The sequence below is a fragment of the Bemisia tabaci genome, chromosome 8 (genome assembly GCF_918797505.1).
Source record: "Bemisia tabaci chromosome 8, PGI_BMITA_v3".
In the NCBI taxonomy this organism is placed as follows: Eukaryota; Metazoa; Arthropoda; class Insecta; order Hemiptera; family Aleyrodidae; genus Bemisia; species Bemisia tabaci.
This window is the reverse complement of record NC_092800.1, coordinates 18,814,812-18,835,029: the sequence shown is the minus strand read 5'-3', so window position 1 is coordinate 18,835,029 and position 20,218 is coordinate 18,814,812. Positions and strand designations below refer to the sequence as shown.

The window sequence follows — 20,218 nt, the reverse complement described above, 5'->3', positions numbered from 1 at the left end:
AGTGAACCGTCATTTTTGTTTTGAATCTCCTGAATTTTTAAGGCGCACATTCACTGTAGAGCGGAAGTCAGTATGACATAATATTTGAAGAAGTGGATAGTAGAGTAAAGTGAGAGTAATTGTATCAAAACGTTGCAAAGATTTATGTCTACGCTGACACTGCAAAAGTGCGTACCTTAACTTTTGACGGTTTTCTGTGAATTGCAAAATGAAGCAATGAATTCATTGTATGAGGCCAATGGGCCTGTTGCAAACTTTTGCTAGAGCAAAACTAAGAGTTGTTTCCTACAGATAATGCCTCAAAAATCACGATGAGCGCATCGGCAAAGTCTGAAATGCACTCATAACTTCACAATCTGCGTAAGAAATTTGCGGTTTTTTGAGCTTCCCGCTTCGAAAACGATACTACGGTACAGGTGAACATTTTGTTAGAGGAGTCGTTCCATTGGCGACAATACTCATCATGGCCGACGCCAGTCCGCCAAAACACGTGTGATGGGACGCGATAACACTTGAACAGGATTAAACCATATAACAATCGGCGTGTTTACGTTCATATTTTCCTCGCCCGCCTTAATTGACCTTGAACTCTCCTCGAATTACGCGAGGAACTGCGCAAGCGTCGGGCATGATGAATATTGCCGACGATGGAGCGACTCCTCTAACAAAATGTTCACCTGTGCAGTAGTATCGTTTTTGAAGCGGGAAGCTCAAAATAACGCAAATTTCTTACGCAGATTGTGAAGTTATGAGTGCATTTCAGACTTTGCCGATGCGCTCATCGTGATTTTTGAGGCATTATCTATAGGAAACAACTCTTCATTCTGCTCTAGCAAAAGTTTACAACAGGCCCATTCATAAGCATGAAACCAGCACGCGCGGAGCAGTAACAGAAAAATTGTCTGCTTTACATGCATTAGGTACTACGTAGACAGCGTAAAACAAACATTATGATACCACTATTGCGACTCCTGTGTGTCCGTTTTTGCCTATCATGTAATTGAAGGCGGAATATCCTCCGATCTCTTTCGCTGTACGCACTAAGCCCGTTTCAGACGATCAAAGTGGAGCTCTCGAAGTGGCGTCACGTGGGGTCACGAGACCCTCAAAGATTGTCAGCCCGAAAACTTTGATCGTATGATACGGGCTTATCTTTAACAATTTATTAATTTACCCAAGCACGGATGCAAATTTTCTCCTAGAATTATGGTGAAATGTTCCGGTGAGTTGAAGAATATTACCAACAATGTTTGATGTAAAATATACAATCGTGAATGAACAAAAAATTATCTTTCAGGTGAAACTTTGGACCACTGCAATCGGCCCGTCTGGCTTTCACTCCTTCATTTCCCATTTACGCGCATCATTTTGACACTTGCAACAAACACGTTGAATCCGTTTTTTCTCGGAGAGTGCTACTGCTTGCAGTCAGAGACATGACATTTTTCTAACCAACAATACCTCTGCTATCTTTTCATTTGCATTTTCTTTATCATCTCATGACGTGGTCTGCAATAATTTTCCTCTGGTATGAGTCGGCTCTGACGACTGCTTGAAATAATTCACCATTCACTTAATCCACGACAAAATGGATATTGCAAGCGTTAATCTCGCTATCTAAGTGGTGCAATTCAGATCAATAGCAATGTTTCCTTTCGCTGCAAGCGCTAGCAACGCTATTTGGACTAGAATCAATAATAGCTCGTTCTAATTTACTCGGGAAGCTAGCTGTGAAAAGCATTACTTCAGCAAGCTATGAATAGGGCTCCATTCATTTTCGCACCGGACGCACAGATCATGCATAATCTCTTTTGTTTCTGCAAGTCTCTTCGCAGAGTTGCACGGTTGGAATCCTAGCGCAACTGCGCTAATATATCACAGTGAACTTCATCTCGGCAATTTCGGTTGTCAGTTATGCATGAATTGTTGGCTTTAGCTGGATAGAAAACGACATCATCTACAATGATTCTCGAAGGGTTTAATTAAATTAGCACTGAATTAGGATAAATTACTTTAGAGGGATACCCCTACTCCCTTTTTACTCGTGAAATAAAACATTCTCCTAAAATTTTACGTTCATTCGAATGTTTGAGCGAAATAACGGTTACCGAATGAGTCCATTTGAGGGATTTTCCAGGGATTTCGTGGGAGTTTCGGCTCTTTCAAAGTAAAATTCATGACCTGCAGCCCGATGTTGACAGTAACTGGTAGTCAGGCAAGATCAGGCAAGACATAGCCCTATCTGCGCCGCGTAAAATCGATTTTCGATTCTTGTCACGCCGACCCAAATTTCAACGATCTGACCGCTGCCCCTTGGACCTCCTGTCATTCCCTCTACTACAGATTTCGATATTTTTAAGACCATGGTTGAATTTTATTTTAAAAATCGTAGGATTTCAGCCGTTCTCATAGGTCCATGATCATCGCCAAAAATTCTGAAAAAAATTATTACTTATTCCAATCATTTTAGGAGATGGTAGTTCAAACTAGACGCACTGATCAGAGAAAACTTTGTACAGAAAAAATGTCTTATTTTGATCCAAAGAATGCCTTGCAAGAGACTCCCGGTTTGATTTTGCATACCTTAGCATATACCAAATACTACAGCCGAAAGAACTAATTTTTTCCCCCAGTGTATCTGCGTTACGTTCATGATTTCATATGGTAATCTAGGAGGCTACGCCCGTCCGTGCCTCCTAACAACCTCTCATTCCAACCCCTCGAAGCGCTTCGCGCCTCAGGCGTTAAGTGTTTCGCGTTATTCTGATGATTTTTTGTTAAAGAGTGTGCACCGAAATGTTTTCCCAGTGTATATGCGTTACGCTCATGATTTTATAAGGATAAACTAGGAGGCTATGCCCCCTTAACCGCCTCTCAGTCTAACCCCCACGAAGCGCTTCGCGCCCATGGCGTTAAGTGTTTCGCGTTATTCTTATGATTTTATGTTATAGAGTGTGATTCTTTTTGATGTGACGTTCCAGAATTTTGATTTTGTTCTTTTTCACGTCTGTTTCAGTCGGTTCGTAGCTGTGGGCGTGGCATACTCACTACTAGTCCTACTCTTCGAGGAGTCGCTCTGCCAGGTGCTCTCCGGGCCCGGGCCCGACTACCCGGAACACGCCAACAGCACCCGCCACTGGTCCGCCCTCACCGAAGAACCCCTCACCAAGTTCCCGCCCGAGCTGGACTCCATCTACGACGAAAAGGGCAACCTCCTCATCCCCGGCAAACCCAGCAAATTCGACGCCCACGTCGACGAAGACCAGTACGTCGACAACCCGCTCAACACCACCCTCATCACCGAGAGCCCCGCCCCCACCCTAGCCACCGAGACTGACCCCACCCCCACGACGGCGGAGCCCTCCCCGAGCCCCACCCTGAACCCCTCCCCCGCCTCCAACAATCAAACCCTAGATAGTAAAAGAGCCGAATCAAAAAACTCTACCTCAACGTCAACCACGACGAAACCGGTCGTCGACGACACGACGTACATCAGCTTCACGACGGTGAAACCGGTCACGGATAAGAAGTTCAAATCCCGGACCGGGAAAAGCTATTGGAGCCCGGCCCCGAGGACCGGTTTCCCCGGCTTCGCCGGGCACTTCCCGGTCAAGGCGTTCGCGAAGGACAACCGGTTCCGGAAGAGGTACCTGAAGAAGGAGTGGTTCAAGGGGAACGGCACGGAGGTTTCGGCCCGGAAACGATCGAAAAGGGCGATAGTGCACTTCCCGACGTACTACAGGGTGACGCCGTACCGGGTGTACCACTTCAAGGACCGGTGGGACGGTGTGGGCGTCACGTACGCGGACGCGAACAAGAGGTTCGTGCGGTTCCCGCCGGCGGACGCGGGGTTCCGCCCCAACCGGCCGCCGCTCAACCCGTGGCCGCAGCAGCCGGCCTTCCAGACGTCCTTCTACCAGCAGCCCCTCCCGCCGGTCCCCTCCATGGGTCCCCGGAGTCCCCGCTTGGTCTTCCGGGACCCAGTCGAACCGGGGACCCTCCAGGCGCCCTTCGGCCAGGGCAACCTTCAGGACCTCACGGCCCCAGATGACAACCGCGGTGAGTGTCGATTTTGATTCTTTTTTTTTGGCGAGCTTGTTTCTATTTAGTATTCACACACTAATCGTGCCGATTTTTGGGTTTGTGGGGTATTTGCTTCGAGCGCCAATCCAATTATGTCAACTCTGGTCCGCTCGAAATTTTGAACACTCAGGAAGAACTGTCGGCTTTATTCATTGTCGTTGTAATGTCTTGTTGGCAAAATTGTCCTGTCCCAAGTCCTGAAGTCTTAAAACTAAGCCAACGGGCCGGTCTTTGAATTAAGGTGCAATCTATACACTAATCAATGAATATGCCCCTGATGACCAATATCTGGCGCATATTTCTTGAGTATTTTAACAGAACTTAGAAGTATCGAAAACAAATAACAATGCAATTAACAAAACAATGCACAAATCACGTTAGAATCAAGTTAACATATAATTTTTTCCCAATTTATTTTAGGAGTTTTTAATAAAATCTTACGAGTTTATTTACAAACCCAGTATCCAAGTAAACGATCCGATTAATCGAAATTCGTTTCTTCGAGAGAAAGATGAATGAAACTAGCGGAACGAGAATAACTTTTATAAGAGATATCTATCAAAACTTGCTCGGAAATTATTTCAAATTTTGGAAATCAGAGAATCCATGAAAGCCTGAGGTACGTTGACCATTCAAAGAGCGGCACTTTTTTGCAGTGAAAGGATTGAGATCCAACATCTAGTTTATTTGCATAGGCATTCTCTTATTCAGCTGCTAGAACTCCCATGCATTTCTAAAGAGGTGAGAAAAACAAAATTGCCCTCAATTTTGAACATGCAACACGCACATCCGTAGCACACGAATTGTTGCATCAAGGCGCTACAGTCAACTGAGTCTAGTCTTTGTCAAGCGGAAATTCTTAATTGTTTAATGCATAGCACTTGCATCCAAGATACTGAAAATGAAAGAAATTTTTTTAATGAAAAAATTCGTAAATTTATATTTAAAAGTTTTGAGAAAAATGACTGTTTAAAGAAAAAGTGCTGATTAAGGAACGACAATGAATATGGTTCTCAGATTCGATTTCTTGATTTGATAAGTTTTATATGTTCCGAGGAGTTACACTGTAATTCTTTCAATCATTTTTGCTTGGTTGTTAATGCCTCAAATTATAATTATTCACCAGAGCAAATGCAGACCATTGTTACATGATTTGATTTGGTTGCTCTCATGAGAAAACTAAGTGACATGACAACACCATCACATGTTGTGGTAGCCTCACACTCGAACCTCTTAAGTCAGTCACAACGTATACCTTCCCATGCATTTTGCTAATTTGACTCCGAGCAATAATCACTAGTTTTTACACTTTTTACCTTTTTTGCCTCCAAAAATGACAAAATCACGCAATAAGTATCTAAGAACATCATCGCGTGCAAGCAAACGTGATCACTCACACATGAATGCAGCAGGGTACATTCTGCATTCACTTCAAGCTTTCGCTGAACTTTTTGCATCAGTAAGGACTACCAAACCCACATTTACAAAAGACCAGTCAAGAAAAAATAAAAATGCAGAGTCGACAAACTTATGACATACTTGTAAACTTTGTATGACTCAATCACCAAAGGTACCGAATGCCTACCATGAGTAAACCCATTTAGAAAAAAATATCGAGTAGCACAAAAGCATTGAAAAAGGCACCATCAGATGTCATTCTAGCATCAAGCGGCTGCTGAGACTTATGAAGTCCTCTGCTTACGCACTTTTTTCAAACGCTTTGCTTGATGGTTCACAAAATCCGCAGAGCAAAATAAAATCGTTTGCATAAATTCGACAGTTTGAACTTTCTTTACTACGAATATCTTCTATCGGACCGAGAGAATAGTATACAAGGTGAAAAGCCGCCATGGTTTTTGATTAACCTTCAGAATCGATTTTTTTCTTTAAATTTAATTTAGAGGAAACAACTCAATACAAATTGATTCTAAGTAATGCAGCTAATGTCCCACCACTCGTAAGGAAAACGAGTAAAAGGATGAGATAGTCAAATTTGACTGAAATGGCACGTTCTAACTTACAGATTCCTCTGAAACAAAAATAAGTATCTTTTTAATGGATGTCTACCATTTTTGCGATGCGCATCCTGATATTTTGATGAAGAGACGGAAGTGATACAACATTAAGTTATTTCAACTCCATTTTTACTTCTTACTAAAAAACCATTGAAAAATTATTGGAGAGGATACCTTTGTGTGAAGAATCCACCATAAACCTTATACAAACTGTCTTCAAGAAGATAATACTTTGTAATATGAGAAAAAATAAGCCATGCCTTTTTTATTTTGCTCTGTAGAGATTTGGGCTATTTGTGAATGACTGCGCTGGGAAATATCTCTTGATGGAACCTTTCCTGTGCAGCTCTGCATAAACCTATTCGCAACTTTTGTTTTTTGGGTCAGGATTTAAATTACATCGCAGCCTTCTCCGGCTGAATGATCAAATCAGCATATTAGGTTTTAACTCTGGTTTGTTACAGAGGAACATAAACCAAACAGTATAAGTCTCATCGACTCGAACACATTCACTGACCCATCTCTTGACAGTCGTTCAGAGAAAGATCATAGAATGACTCGAGTATAGATTTTTGAAGAGTAAACCAAAGATGGATCAAAAATGTTTACAATGCCCATTTCAGGTCTTCCTTCCTTTCCAAGAAATACATGATTTTTAGGTCGAACACAGTCAGCGAATATAATCCTATCTTACCCATGACTATTCCATGCATATTAAGTCCGAGTCCTTGAATGTTGAAAGAGTGATAGGAGTGTAATCATGGTCGGAACTAGGAAGTTTTAGGAGGTGCCCCTCTAAGAAAGCATAAAACCGTCAGATCCATGTTCGCCGCGAATTTTGAGATACGTGTCCATTTGAAGCCCAAAAACCATCATCATTTTACGATGCAAATTTGTACCATGAATTCTTTCCTGCATAAGCAAAGAGAATCAGAATTCCCATGCAAGTAAGAATTATTTGACTATTTGCAAGGCATTTGAAAAATGAAAAAATGCCTATTTTAACTTTTTGCTTCAGATGTACAGAAAATTCACGCCAAAAAGCAAAACAAGGTTGTCCCATATGCGGTTTTGCGATGACGAGTATACTCGTCCGTAGAAGGCAAGGGTTACGAGGGACGTTAGCCTCTGTCGCCTCCACTAGTTCCGACCAGGAGTGTAGTGGTGTGATTGTAACCGGGCGGGTATGATGGATTGTTCCCAGATGACTGCCTCCGCCCCACCATCCACCCCTCCCACTCCCACTCCCCACTCACCCCACTCCCCCACTCCCCATCCCCACTCCCCCACTCCCCCACTCCCCACTCCCCCACTCCCCCACTCCCCACTCCCCCACTTCCCCACTTCCCCACTTCCCCACTCCTCACTCCCCACTCCCCCACTTCCCCATTCCCCATTCCCCACTCCCCTTCCCACTCCCCCTCCCCATCCCCCACTCCACCCCCACTCAGCCCCCACCTGCCCCTAGTTCTGACGAGGAGTGTAGTGGTGTGATGGTAACCTGGCGGATATGATGGACTGTTCACAGACTACTGCCTCCTTCCCCTCTCCCCCAATCTATCCACTCACCCACTCCCCCACTCCCCACTCCCCACTCCCCCACTCCCCACTCCCCACTCCCCCACTCCTCCACTCACCCCTCTTCACCCCCACTCCCCCACTCACCCCTCTCCACCCCTACTCAGCTCTGACTTGCCCCTAGTTGCGACGAGGAGTGTAGTGGTGTGATGGTAACCGGGCGGGTATGATGGACTGTTCACAGATGACTGGCCGGACTCGAACGAGGTAGGACTCGAGGAAGGGAAAGAGAATAAGTTGTGCATGTCCGGGAGCTGCGAGTTCTTTCTGACGTGTTGGATGACGTCGGGCTTGATCGAGGGCTCCTGCTCGGGCGGGTTCTTGTACGCGTGCTGCCACCGAAACACGGCAAAGACGAGCGACCACCACGGACCCATCACTAACGACCCACCCGCCCCGCCGGTCCCCGTTAACCCGGGCCCGGTCACTAACGACCCCAGTAAGTCACCAGACGCAACCTTCAACCACCCCCCAACTTCCACGAGAACAGAGACAAGACCCTCCACTGGCCTCTTAATGACAGGTGGAAGCTTTTACTTTCGGTAGATTTTTAAAATTTCTAGTGACTTCAACATTACGTGAACCTACCACTTGGTCGATGGTTCAACAGGTGTGGGATTTCATTTCGCAAATAAGCGAGTTGGGAGATTTTTTTTGGCTGCTTGACCTACATACTAGGTGGATGATGAGCTTTGGGTGACGTCATGAGCCAAAAAAGTCTCCCAAACTTCGGCTTGTTTGCAAAATGAAACTCCCAACACGTTGTTGACCATCGACAAAGTAGGTAGGTCAACAGGTGAATGTTGAAGTCCCGAAAGTAAAAGTTTCCACCATTGCCAAGATCCCAGTGGAGGGTCTCTTGTCTCTGTACGAGAAAAAGTCAGTTGCGTGCCGCAGGGAATCTTGTTTAGGTCATTCAATAGGGTCATAGTCGCACTCATTAGGGATTATCTTTTATCCTTGAACCGCATGGAACGGGGTGGGTCGGGTTACCTCGATTATCTGCGCATTCCAAGTGGTTCTGTGGACTGACTGTTGAAATTTATAGACAAAGCTATAGACCAAGGGAAGATGAAGCGGCCTTATCGGTAAAAATGGTTTGTTGCATGGACGAAGGAGGTAGGTAATAGACTAACCCTCATAGAACTGTCCCATGGGGTTTCCATGATTTTCTCATTGGTCTTCACGGAATCCTACAGGATTCTTGTGAAAACCCACGGGATCTGACTGGACCACACGGGGACCCGATAGGTTGGCGACCAAGGCCCATGAGGCGACGATCGAGTCCCATGAGGTGACGATCGAAAGACCGTGAATAGTCAGTCGATCGTTTCCCCCTTAATCCACAACAACCACCCGTTTCAATCAAAGTTTCTCTCCATTTCCCGTTTGTCTTCTTTGTCATTTGCTTTGTCTATCGATTGCAATAATCAGCCCTCTGTTTGAGGTTAGGACCGGACGAAATGCACCTCGGAAGAGCGGTCAAAGCGTTCCACTGGGGTGCATGGAATGAGCTGGACTGTGACAGTGGACTGGGATCAAAAAGTAATGAAGTTCAAACTTCGTGAATGGGTCGTTGTGCCGCGGATAAAATCGTGTTTTGATGGTTGAAACTGAGAGATTAGCGAAACATAGCAATGTTTGTTAAAATAAATTTTTTTGCGTTCAGTATTAATGAGGCATTTTTCCGAAAACATTACGACTGGCGTCATCCAAACACAAAAAAAAAAATGTAGCTAACCACGAAACACTTCATCTTCAGGGTGATTCAATAGTACCGCACCACTCTTATAGCCCCTGGGGTTCTTACCCTTTTTCGAAATGGTCCCTTTAAATTTTTTTTTTTTTTTTTTTTTTTTGGGGGGGGAGGTGGTCCCAAAAGTCGTTTTCTTTGACCTTGGGGCACTTACAAAATTTCAAGTCTCTACCTCAATTTGTTCAAACGTTACGGTGTGATGCCTGGTGCTGGTTTTGCGGGACTTTTGAATCATCCTGTACAGGGCTATTGAGATTTGTCTGGGACAATAGTATAACATCTCTATTGTACGCAGTTGTATTTGGCCCGCGTTAAGCAGGAAGGAACAAAGCCACATCAGCTATTGCCAAATCCATTAGGCACTTACATTTTTTACATGAAAAGTATTGTGCGGATTTTTGTGCAGATGCCAGTGAATTTTTTGCATCGTAAAAGGCAAAATCCTGAAAATTTTCAAAGGAATCCGCACACACGTTCTCTCGTAAAAAATTAGCCCTTTGTTGCATGAGCTAATCGTTGATTTTGGTGAGAAAATCTACATTGTAGAGTATTTTTTCGACAATAGAGTAAGTTGAAATCGATTTTTGTAGTAATTTTTTAAGTTAGGAGATCAAACTTATAATGCTCTCCAAAAATCATTTCTTGCTTTGATTCAATTTAATACTCCAGCATAGAAATAAAGCTGAAAACCATTTGTTGCTTTCATGCAACGCTATGCAATAAAGGGTCAACTTGCCCACTTAAATTTGTCGATGATGTGGCTTGGTTCCTTTCTGGTTAACGTGGTCCAATTAATCGTCCTTCGCTCTCGATCAAAGCTCTGTTCTTGCAAAAGATACTTTTTATAGTAGATAGAACTGAACAGACACATAATCTCACGACAGGAATTCTGTCATCTGTCCTTGTCCAGTTCGGAAATGTTTCGGTTGTGAGGATAAAAAGTTTAGTCAGTTGTTTTTCAGTTGCTCTAGTTTGGTCATCAGCGCGAAATACTTCATGCTTTCAGCCGAAACAATCTGTGACTTCAACAAAAAAAACTGCACGGCACCGCGGTATTGCATTCAACACCTCTCCCCACTTTTTTGTTATTCAAAGATGAGTGATTTTGCACTGACTGATTGATTTCAAGTGGACTTCATTTTGCAAATAGGAGCTACAATTTTCGGCTCAGCTTTGAAACAACGTATGTGCCATTAGTTTCTCTATTCAAACAAGTGGTTTTACGGATGAACCAAAAACTTTAGTATCTAGGTAATTGCAAAATATAGTTCAATTTCACTTCTGAAAAGCTCACGGAAAAGAGGACCATTTGGACTACGTTTTTCAATTAGGAACTAAAATTTCTGGCTCATCCGTAAAACCACTTACGTGCCTAGGGAAGCTAATGTTACCTACGTTGTTCCAAAACTGAGTCAGAAATTGCAGATCCTATTTGTAAAATGAAGTCCAATTTTTGCATTATTGCTATGGATGACATCAATCCTCGTGTTTCTTAAAGGGCAATGATAACACCAATATTTGACACAGAAACTTGACGTTGGTACAAATTGTGCTATTTTGTTGCTAATCTAAGAGTTCAATCATCAAAACGTATTTTTATGACAAGTATGATTGATAGGCCGATTGACAATGGCAGTTGTTTTACGATAAATTACCGCCATAAACTACTGTTGGTTACACCGCTTGAAAAATACGACAAATGACGTCATCGGTACACCAGTGGTAAAGAACAGTCATGGTTTTCACTAGTGTAACGGATGACGTAATCCAAACTTTTTTTCAAGGGGCTGTAAATTTGCACTTTTTTCCTTCATGGAACTTATTGTGAGGCGTATAGGTCGGTGCATCTACCTTTTGCCAGCTTACGTCCCTACCAAAACAAGATTCAATGAGACATGCAATTGACTTATTTCACTTAAGTCAGCAAGGTTATTGAAAAAGTATCCTCTATCTTTCAAAGTGTCCATAGCATGGAGGATGCATGTCCTCCCATGGGTTTTGGTCTTGTCAACTTGAGGCAAGTTTTTACCAAGCTCTCTGCGGAGAAAAAAGATCTTCCGTGTTATGAAAACTTTGGCAAGAACAGAATTGACCATTTTAGTGACCTCGTTGACTCTATTTGATTCGGTGAGGAATTAAAGTTCTCTTTATCCAAAATTTTAGTAAAAGTCAGCCTTAATATTTGAATGTAGTTTTGCTCATTTAATGTGCAGGAAAAAAAGAACCTCAAGAACATCCGCAATTTTAGCTTTTTTTCTTCGGTAGCCTTTGCAATCTCTTTGCATATAATCAAAAGGCTTAGAAGTCGATTCTTTGCGTATTGCTAGTAAGGTCTTGTGGACTAAGTTAATAGGAGCAACCCTTTGCTGTTTAACGCATTCGATTTCATCTCAGACAGGATGGTTAATTGATCTAATGAATTTCATCCATTGACCGTTAAATTTCTCTTTCTTTTCCTCAATAATATTCTCATGTCTCTATTTTTCATGAACATAAAGGATCAAATCCTCAGAAAAAAGAAGGTTTTGATAGTTCTATGAATATTCGAACTGCTTTTAAAGCTTCATCATATTGTTCCTTATTCTCATTCCAAGTATTTTTAATGGGAAAAAATCCATTAAAAAGGAAGATTTTTAGAGATCATTGGTTCAAAATAATTTGAAAAAATAAACTAGCTGCCTGCGTCACTAGCATTCATTCGGACTCAATTTACTAAAATCTGATGAAGAGTAATTTTGCTCCTTGACCGACCACATTCCTTCTTCAGTGCTCGACGGGCTACGTCTTATAACGTGCTTAAATAATTTTGCAGAGCAAGAATAAGAAATCAAATATTAAAATAAGAATCATCAGAAGAGTAATATTTATGTCAAAATTGCAGACCAGATGCAGATTAAATTAACTGCAAGTAATGCAATAGTTTCATAATATCATAGGCAGGAACCAAGTGAGTATACTGCAAAAACTACAAACAATTCGTAAGAGGACACTTTAAAAAAGATACAGCTTAAATGAGTTTATCGCTTCAGTTGACAGAAAAGATCAGTTCTTCTTTCAAAGGACGTTATCCACCTGAAAATTATTCTTATGGTCTGAACTCATGTCCTGCTAAGCCAGATCTTCCATGATGCAGTATGATTGATTAGGAAATTTATTCTGCACGCACTTATTTATTCTTGTAACAATTAATGGAAATGTTAGCATTGCTATTTTAGTGGTTGAATAATATTGACAGCTTTATCTACAATGCAGAAACAGCCTTAGAGTCATTAACATGTTTAGATTTTTTACCAACATGCACCAGCTAAATCATTGAAGAAGCGAAAGTCATATACATGTAACAGTTTCCTGTAAATAACTTTGAAATTTACCTATCCCGTAAAACTTGAGTATATTAGAGCTTGCTAAAAGTTTCCTGCTGTTTAAATAAAAAGGCTTTTTGTAGCTTCACTTCATAAATATTTTTATTCTGACGCGTCGACGGAAACAAACCAAAAGAAAAAATCTTATCTGTCTGTATGAAATATGTACGGATTGACCTGTGGACTTGCCTTGGTGAAATAATAAGTCCATATTTCACAAGTAACGTAAACATTGAAGCAATTAGAACAGGAATTTGGCGTAAAAAAGCATTTATTGTAGGTGCAGTTTCTGCGCGCAGTCTTTTTACGAATCGTGCTGATTCTCTCGTCAAAAGTCCGTTTAGAACGCAAATATTTACAAGAAAAAACTGGAACTTTGAAAATAAATCGCAATTTCCAAGGCTTCGGTGTGTCAGCTTTCAGGAACAACCGAGAACTTTTAACCCGGTATATCATTTGATTGAAAACTACGAACATTCTGTCGAAGCTTCGTAGTGGAGATGTTGCATATGTGAGGAATTTGCGATTTGACTGATGATTCTTGTGTAAAAGTTCGCGAGAAACACGATGGTGCCACTGGTTTTCTCTATAATCAACTCCCAAGCTCAAAAAAAGCTCTCAAGTTGAGGCCAAAATGGAGGGGATATCCCACGCTATCCTGAGAGTCTACCTCTACATCAAGACAAACTCTCCATGCAAAGATAGTGAGCAAATATACATTGACAGGGCTGCCACTTTATTTGGGGACTCTAAAACTGAAAAAAAGCATCACTGCTAATGTATTTGCTCCCTATCTTTGCATGGAGAGTTTGTCTTGATGAAGACGTGGACTCTCCGGATAGCGTGGGATATCCCCTCCAGTTTGGCCTCAACTTGAGAGCTTTTTTTGAGCTTGGGAGCTGATTTCAGAGGAAACCAGTGGTAACATCGTGTTTCTCGCGAAGTTTTACAGAAGAATCAATAGTCAAATCGCACATTCCTCACACTCGCAACATCTCCATTGCAGAATAAATTTTTGAATCTCAAAAAATTGCATAAATCTGTTTGATCCGATTGACTCATAAGTGCTTGCTGTATTCAGCAATGGACCTCTCTGCATTGCGAAAAATTCGAAGGTTACAAATGACGAACCTCAACGTAGGCAAACAACGCGCCGTCAGATAATGGCCGCTTCCGCCCATTCATAGGACGTAGCTCGTCTTGCGCTGCGCTGTCTATGATTATTTCCTTTCTTGTCGATGGAGATAGGAGAAAGAACATCGTTCACAATACCTTTTTGTTTAGACTATCGATAAGAACGGAGGGGAAGATAATCGGATACTGTGTTACTTCTTCCACTTTGTATACAATCTCACGCACTATCTTTCCGAACTACCTACTTAAAAACTAACAGCGGTGACTTGTAAATCTTTCTACGGACTTTCCTCGAAATGCCTTCACTTCCACTTCTCTCCGGTGCAATACGGAAGGTAAAAAATGGACAGGCTGTAAATAGTTATAGGAGCTCATACCTTCAAATTATTATGAGGACCACAACATGACATAACAAGTGCGTACATACTCTACCACATATAGTTTATGGATATGTGAATATGAAAAGTGCGTCACTGGTATTTGAAAGAAACCTCAACGGAAAAAACAGCATGCTGAAATATCATCCCGGGAGTCATAACTGTGTACAGAGAGACCTTCACTGCCGAGCTAAGGATAATCGCAGTATGAACCCTTCGTCAATTGGCAAGTTTCCTTTGATCAAATACGAATTTTCAGGAAAACTTGTGAATATTTTTCGTTAAATTTTTCGGAGAATTTTCTTCGTAATTAGTTAGTTAGTTAGTTAGTATAATTTTAAGACATTCAGCGTCTCAGGCTATTAATGTCTTTACAGATAATTTTGAAGACCTGCATGTAAAACTCTCGATATGTATCAAGACAGACTGTTTATTTCTGCATTTGTAATGAAGTAAATCGACGGAGAACATTGTTGCCTTTTTGCGAGAATCTTCGCCATCATGCCCCCTCCCCCTTCCTCTTCTCAACTTGAGTATGTTTTAAGATAATCTGGACCGAAATAAATAGAAAAGAACTGAGGATCAATCCGGGAAAAAATGAGTCAGGAGTACTTTTGAGCTTAAAACTAGTTGCAGATTTTTTTCCGTCAAAACTCAAGTTGAGAAGGCTGCATAACGTTTGCGCACACTTTTCTTACCGATAACGTTTGCGCACGCTTTTCACGAATATCATTTGCGCACTTTTTTTACCGATAACGTTTGCGCACACTGCACTATTTGGCAACGCTTCAATGATGCGTCAGTAGTATCGCTTCGTGATAAGACAATTCAACGGACGGATAATTTATAAACGGACAAGGGGAAATTTTCATTTAAATAAATTCCAATAAGCAATCAATAAGTAAATGAATAAATTAAGTTAATAAGAAGAACTGCTCGTCTGCATTGAAAGCATTTACAGCCTCCGGGTTATTTTCTTTGTCTGAATCATTTTTGTCGGGGTATTTAACTTCACGAACCATTTCCAGAAACTCCGTAATTTTCAGGTCCTTATAGAGATACGAATTGGTTAAAACAATAATTTCATCATCTTTTTTTTGTTGATCATTCCTTTTAGTGAACACCTCATCATTTCGCACAGATTTAATTTTCAAAGACACTATATTCTGAGCGTTAAAAAATTGTTGAGAGGCTTCTTCTTCTTATTAACTTATTTATTCATTTACTTATTGATTGCTTATTGGAATTTATTTAAATGAAAATTTCCCCTCGTCCGTTTATAAATTATCCGTCCGTTGACTTGCCTTATCACGAAGCGATACTACTGACGCATCATTGAAGCGTTGCCAAATAGTGCAGTGTGCGCAAACGTTATCGGTAAAAAGTGTGCGCAAATGATATTCGTGAAAAGTCTGCGCAAACGTTATCGGTAAAAAAATTGTGCGCAAACGTTATGCACCGGTTGAGAAAAAATATTTCGAAATGGAAAAGGATGTTGAACGTTATCTCCAAGATTTAGTCTTGCGGAGGAATAAAACCTGAAACCCCTTGTTCTCGGTCTTGTGAAATGATGTGGTTCCTTTCATTGAAACTTGGCCTATTTTCGTCATAATTTTTAAAATCGCCTAAAAATGTATGCATAAGTTGATCGTTAAATACATTTGAAATGGTTATGTTGAAGGCGGTTTGCTCATATTATATCTCACTGAAACATAATGTTAACTTTAGCATAGGCTCTAAAAACTTGGTATGAGCTCCATTTGACTGTTTATCACTTACAATCAGTGTACTATCTTTGACGCTTTTACTAACATTCACCTCGGCCGAGCAATACCCTGAGAATAAGAGCCCTCTCTTCCAGACGCATCCCATGCCAGAACACGATTTAAAAAAACAAAATTAATTAAAAAAGGGAATACTCCGTTTCTTTGAAAAAAGCATCTCCGATTTACGTTTTAATTTTGTACAAACACCTGGTGATCTCGCAGAATTTTTTCCAGATCAAAGAAAGCGGAATTTACACAAAATTTTTACCATCATGACGAAATAAGTAGCATTGAGAAATGAACCGGCATAGATTTTAAGTATTAAAATCATCAAACAACCATTCCGAGTCCGCTGAGTGCTACACAAAGAGTGGATGAATCATTATACCTACTGTGAATTATAGGATTAGAATTGTTAGATGATTCAATGAATGATGCCAGTGGCGAGGTGTGAATTATTATCGATTTATCCCCATTTGAAGCTATGGAAAAGAATCGATTATTAAGCTGTCAGTTGCGAACAACCTGTTAATCAATCCTCCTCCATTGGTTTAAATGGCAAATCGATCGATTAATCGCAAAGCATGCCACGCCACTAAATGATACTTAGCAAGCGGTTATTATAGCATGCGGATAGCAAGCGGTTGAGTTGTTTGATATAAAAGCGAGGAATTTTTTGCTTCATTTCTCGTAGGCTTGAAACTTTGACCCTTTTCTTAAGAATGTTGATCAAATGCAAAAGATATTGGGAATTTTTTGCAGTCTCTGTCCTATCAGAGATCAATACTGAACTTGGATCGCACTAAATATGAATGATTTCATGGATTGAGAAAAAATCATGTGAACGTACTCATACCATATTTTAAAGGGGGAACCTAACAGTTTGTCAGGCTATTTAGCATTGATCAAATCGCATGATCCATATTATTTAAAAATTTTTCCTAATTTTCATGACGAAAAGGATTTTTTAGTGTAACCGACGAGAAAAATTGGAGAGTCCTCCCTCTCATTTATGTGTGCACGACAACTCATACATTAACCGGGTATTTAGAAATCCAAAATATCTGTTGAATATTTCGAATGTTTTCTTCATTTCTTGTCTTAAGAAGAATTATATTCGAGTCCTTTTAGTATGTTTCATGCCATTTGCTTGCAACAATTTTCTTTTTTAGTGAATTTTGCTTTTAGAACCAATGAATGCTTTGAATGCTTGTTTCTCTCTCTGATTGCTTTACATGGAAGCATGAAAACTAACACATCTGGTCACAGCTTAACACATTTTATGTTTGATAACTGCTTTCGATAAAAAAAAAGTGTTGCATTAGTACATATCGCTTGTCATGAAACAGCTATGAAATAATAGTGTATGAATCTTAAATTTGAAAAAATTAGTGCCCGCACATTGTGTTTTGCGATAATTCTGTTTCATGTGCGAGATGACAAAATTCACCTTGCTCATCAAAAATACGCATGCATGATATGTTATTCACCTTTAATATGGGTTTTAACCAAGGTTTTGTTGAGGGTTAAAGTTTTGCTCAAACTCTAATGTCAACTAGTGCAACACGTATATTAATCATTCATTCATCTCTTCATAACGCTTTGATTACAAACACATTTGCCACTTCCAAAGGGCATAATACTCAATCTATATGATTTCCTGTTTCTCATTTTGACTCGTCTGTATCATCACATAATTTCTAGCCTGGCTGTTACGTAAAGTAAGAGCGTTTACCAAAGTATATTTAAATTTTTAATGAAGCCTTGCTTAAAAAAGTTTTAATTGAATTAGAACAAAAGTCAGAGGTGCGTATGGAGATTGCTTAATAAGGTTTAAAATGTGAAATTTACCAAAAAGGGTAACACTTGCGGAAAAAGAGATTGTAACTCTCACAAAAAGTATGGTGGATCCCAGCGTAATTTAAAATTCTATAGTCTCATTGGCAATGTTACGTTTGTGTCAACAATTTTCTCGGTCCCCGTAAAAATGAGGCATTGTTGTCGAATTTAATATTGTAAGTGAGTCTAATAGTTTAGGTTGAGCTTGAGATCCACCATGAACATTGTGACATGCATCCACGACTACTCCGTATGTTCGAAGGTGTAACAATTTCAACCGAAAAAGTTTCGATAAAAAGAGGAATGAATCTGTAATGAAACTAGACTTGTTTCGGTAGGAATACAATTCATCATTTTGTGGACTTACAATTAGTGGATATGAAATTTTATTGGTTATAAGATGTGAGAATCCGTCCCTCACATTAACGACGTGAAATATTAGTAAATCCGGACAGAGTATTGATCACATTTTTTACTAATGAAGCCTCCTTTTAACTTCATTTTCTTTGTTAGTGCTGAAAATTTTGACAACATTTACAGGGTGTGGAGTGTCGGTGAAAAATCAGGGTGCACAACGGCGGATTGTTGGTGGCGATGAAGCTGGTTTTGGAAGTTTCCCGTGGCAGGTAAATAGAGATCTTTATTTGTTGATTTTTTTGATCAAAGATTACCATGATTACCGTGAAGATTACCATGTCCGTCCACTGGTAAAGGGATCAGAATACCAACAAATTTTTAATGACGATGAAGGTACTACAATGTTCAGATCAATTTTTTGTGAATGGATATGAAAAACACCAAAAAAAGGTCAATTCAAATTGGAGTCCTCTAGACTTTTTACAGTGCAAAGAACGCAGTTGAGAGGAAAGATTGTCCGCTATATATTTTGGGGCTAGAGATTTGCGTGTAATATGTATAGCTTTACGCAATTTTTTAAGTATTAGAAAATTAACAAAACTGAGAGCATTTTTTTAAAAAGTATACCTCCATGAATTGCTATTCTTTTTCCCGTGGACAGTCTTATTTATGTTCTTTATTAAACAATCGGATGCCATTCGACGTTGAAGAAGTTTTGGCCTGGCAAGTAGATCATTGAATAGCTACACACTGAATCCCCGATTATCCAACACTCGATTATCCGACCTCATCACTATCCGACACCGCAACAACGATGAATTTTACACCTACAGAGAATTTTAGTAAAGAAAAATGGCATTTGACGACTTCACTTCGTCATATTAGATCTAAGCTTGCCAATTATAAAAATCGCGGCGCAAGATAACGCAATCCTGTACGTATTGCTCGGAGACTTTAACGCACGGTTAGGAAAATAAACAAAGTTCTACGCAACCGTGCATGGAGTGAAACACACTCGATACTATCTCGCTTAAGAGTTGATTTTCGAAATTCCCGCTGCATTATTGGTTTTAAACGTAAAATCTTGACAAAAAAACACATTAGTATTAGGAGACTTTAACGCTGGGTTAGAAAAATGAACAGAGTTCTGGAGAGAGATGATGATGACTCAGAGCGTTGCTCAGAGATGCCTTGGATAGAGTGCAATGATAGAGTTGGATAGAGCGCCACTTGCGTTTTAAGTTGATTATAGAATTTTTTGCTGCTTGCATTTTCTGCAGCCAAATTTCACTTCATTTGCGTTCTGATTTGTTCCTTGTTTATAAATCGTAATAGGTGTATTATGTGTTCGGAAATCAAATCGAAAAGTGCATCAGATTATCTGACGACTTGGCCACCCGTTACAGTCGGATAATCGAAATTCCACTGTACTTACATGGTAAAATGTATATAACATGTCCTTGATGTTAATGTCCTTGCTCCTTATTCCGCCTTATTGAACGGTCAGTCGAAAGATATAAAGGTCTAAAATGAACATTTAAATCAACTTCTTCTAACTGTTAAACTTAATTTTCCACAACAATATAAGTTTCAACTGAAGATATCCTCTGGTCCAAAAGAAAAGCCGCAATTTCGGAGACTTGTATACGCGTGGATAGGAGAGTGGACTGTAATATAAAATTTAAGACTCACTGGTCCGAGGGTTTGTTAATATATCCGACGTGTTTCGACAATTCCAGTCATCTTCAGGGTCGCACCCCTGAGGATACCCACTCACCTAGGAAAAAATGATACAAGCAGTGGGCTGATTGTTGAAATTGGTAGACAAAGCGATAGACAAAGAGGAGATAGGGAGTATGGAGCGATCTCATTGGTTTAATTGGGTGGTTCTTATAGACTAAGGGGGGTACAAGATGGACTAACTATAGGGTCTCTCGTGGGCTGCCGATAG

At 40.4% G+C, this 20,218-nt stretch overlaps 1 protein-coding gene across 1 annotated transcript in view; it reads left to right on the top strand.

Annotated features, from left to right (window-relative positions):
- Window positions 1–20,218, top strand: part of LOC109044388 (uncharacterized) — a 132,260-nt gene that overhangs the window by 88,193 nt on the left and 23,849 nt on the right. Inside the window, exons 2-4 of the mRNA XM_019062092.2 lie at window positions 3,017–4,059; window positions 7,861–8,115; window positions 18,451–18,536. Coding sequence (XP_018917637.2) covers window positions 3,017–4,059; window positions 7,861–8,115; window positions 18,451–18,536 — 1,384 coding nt within the window. The remainder of the gene's footprint in view (window positions 1–3,016; window positions 4,060–7,860; window positions 8,116–18,450; window positions 18,537–20,218) is intronic.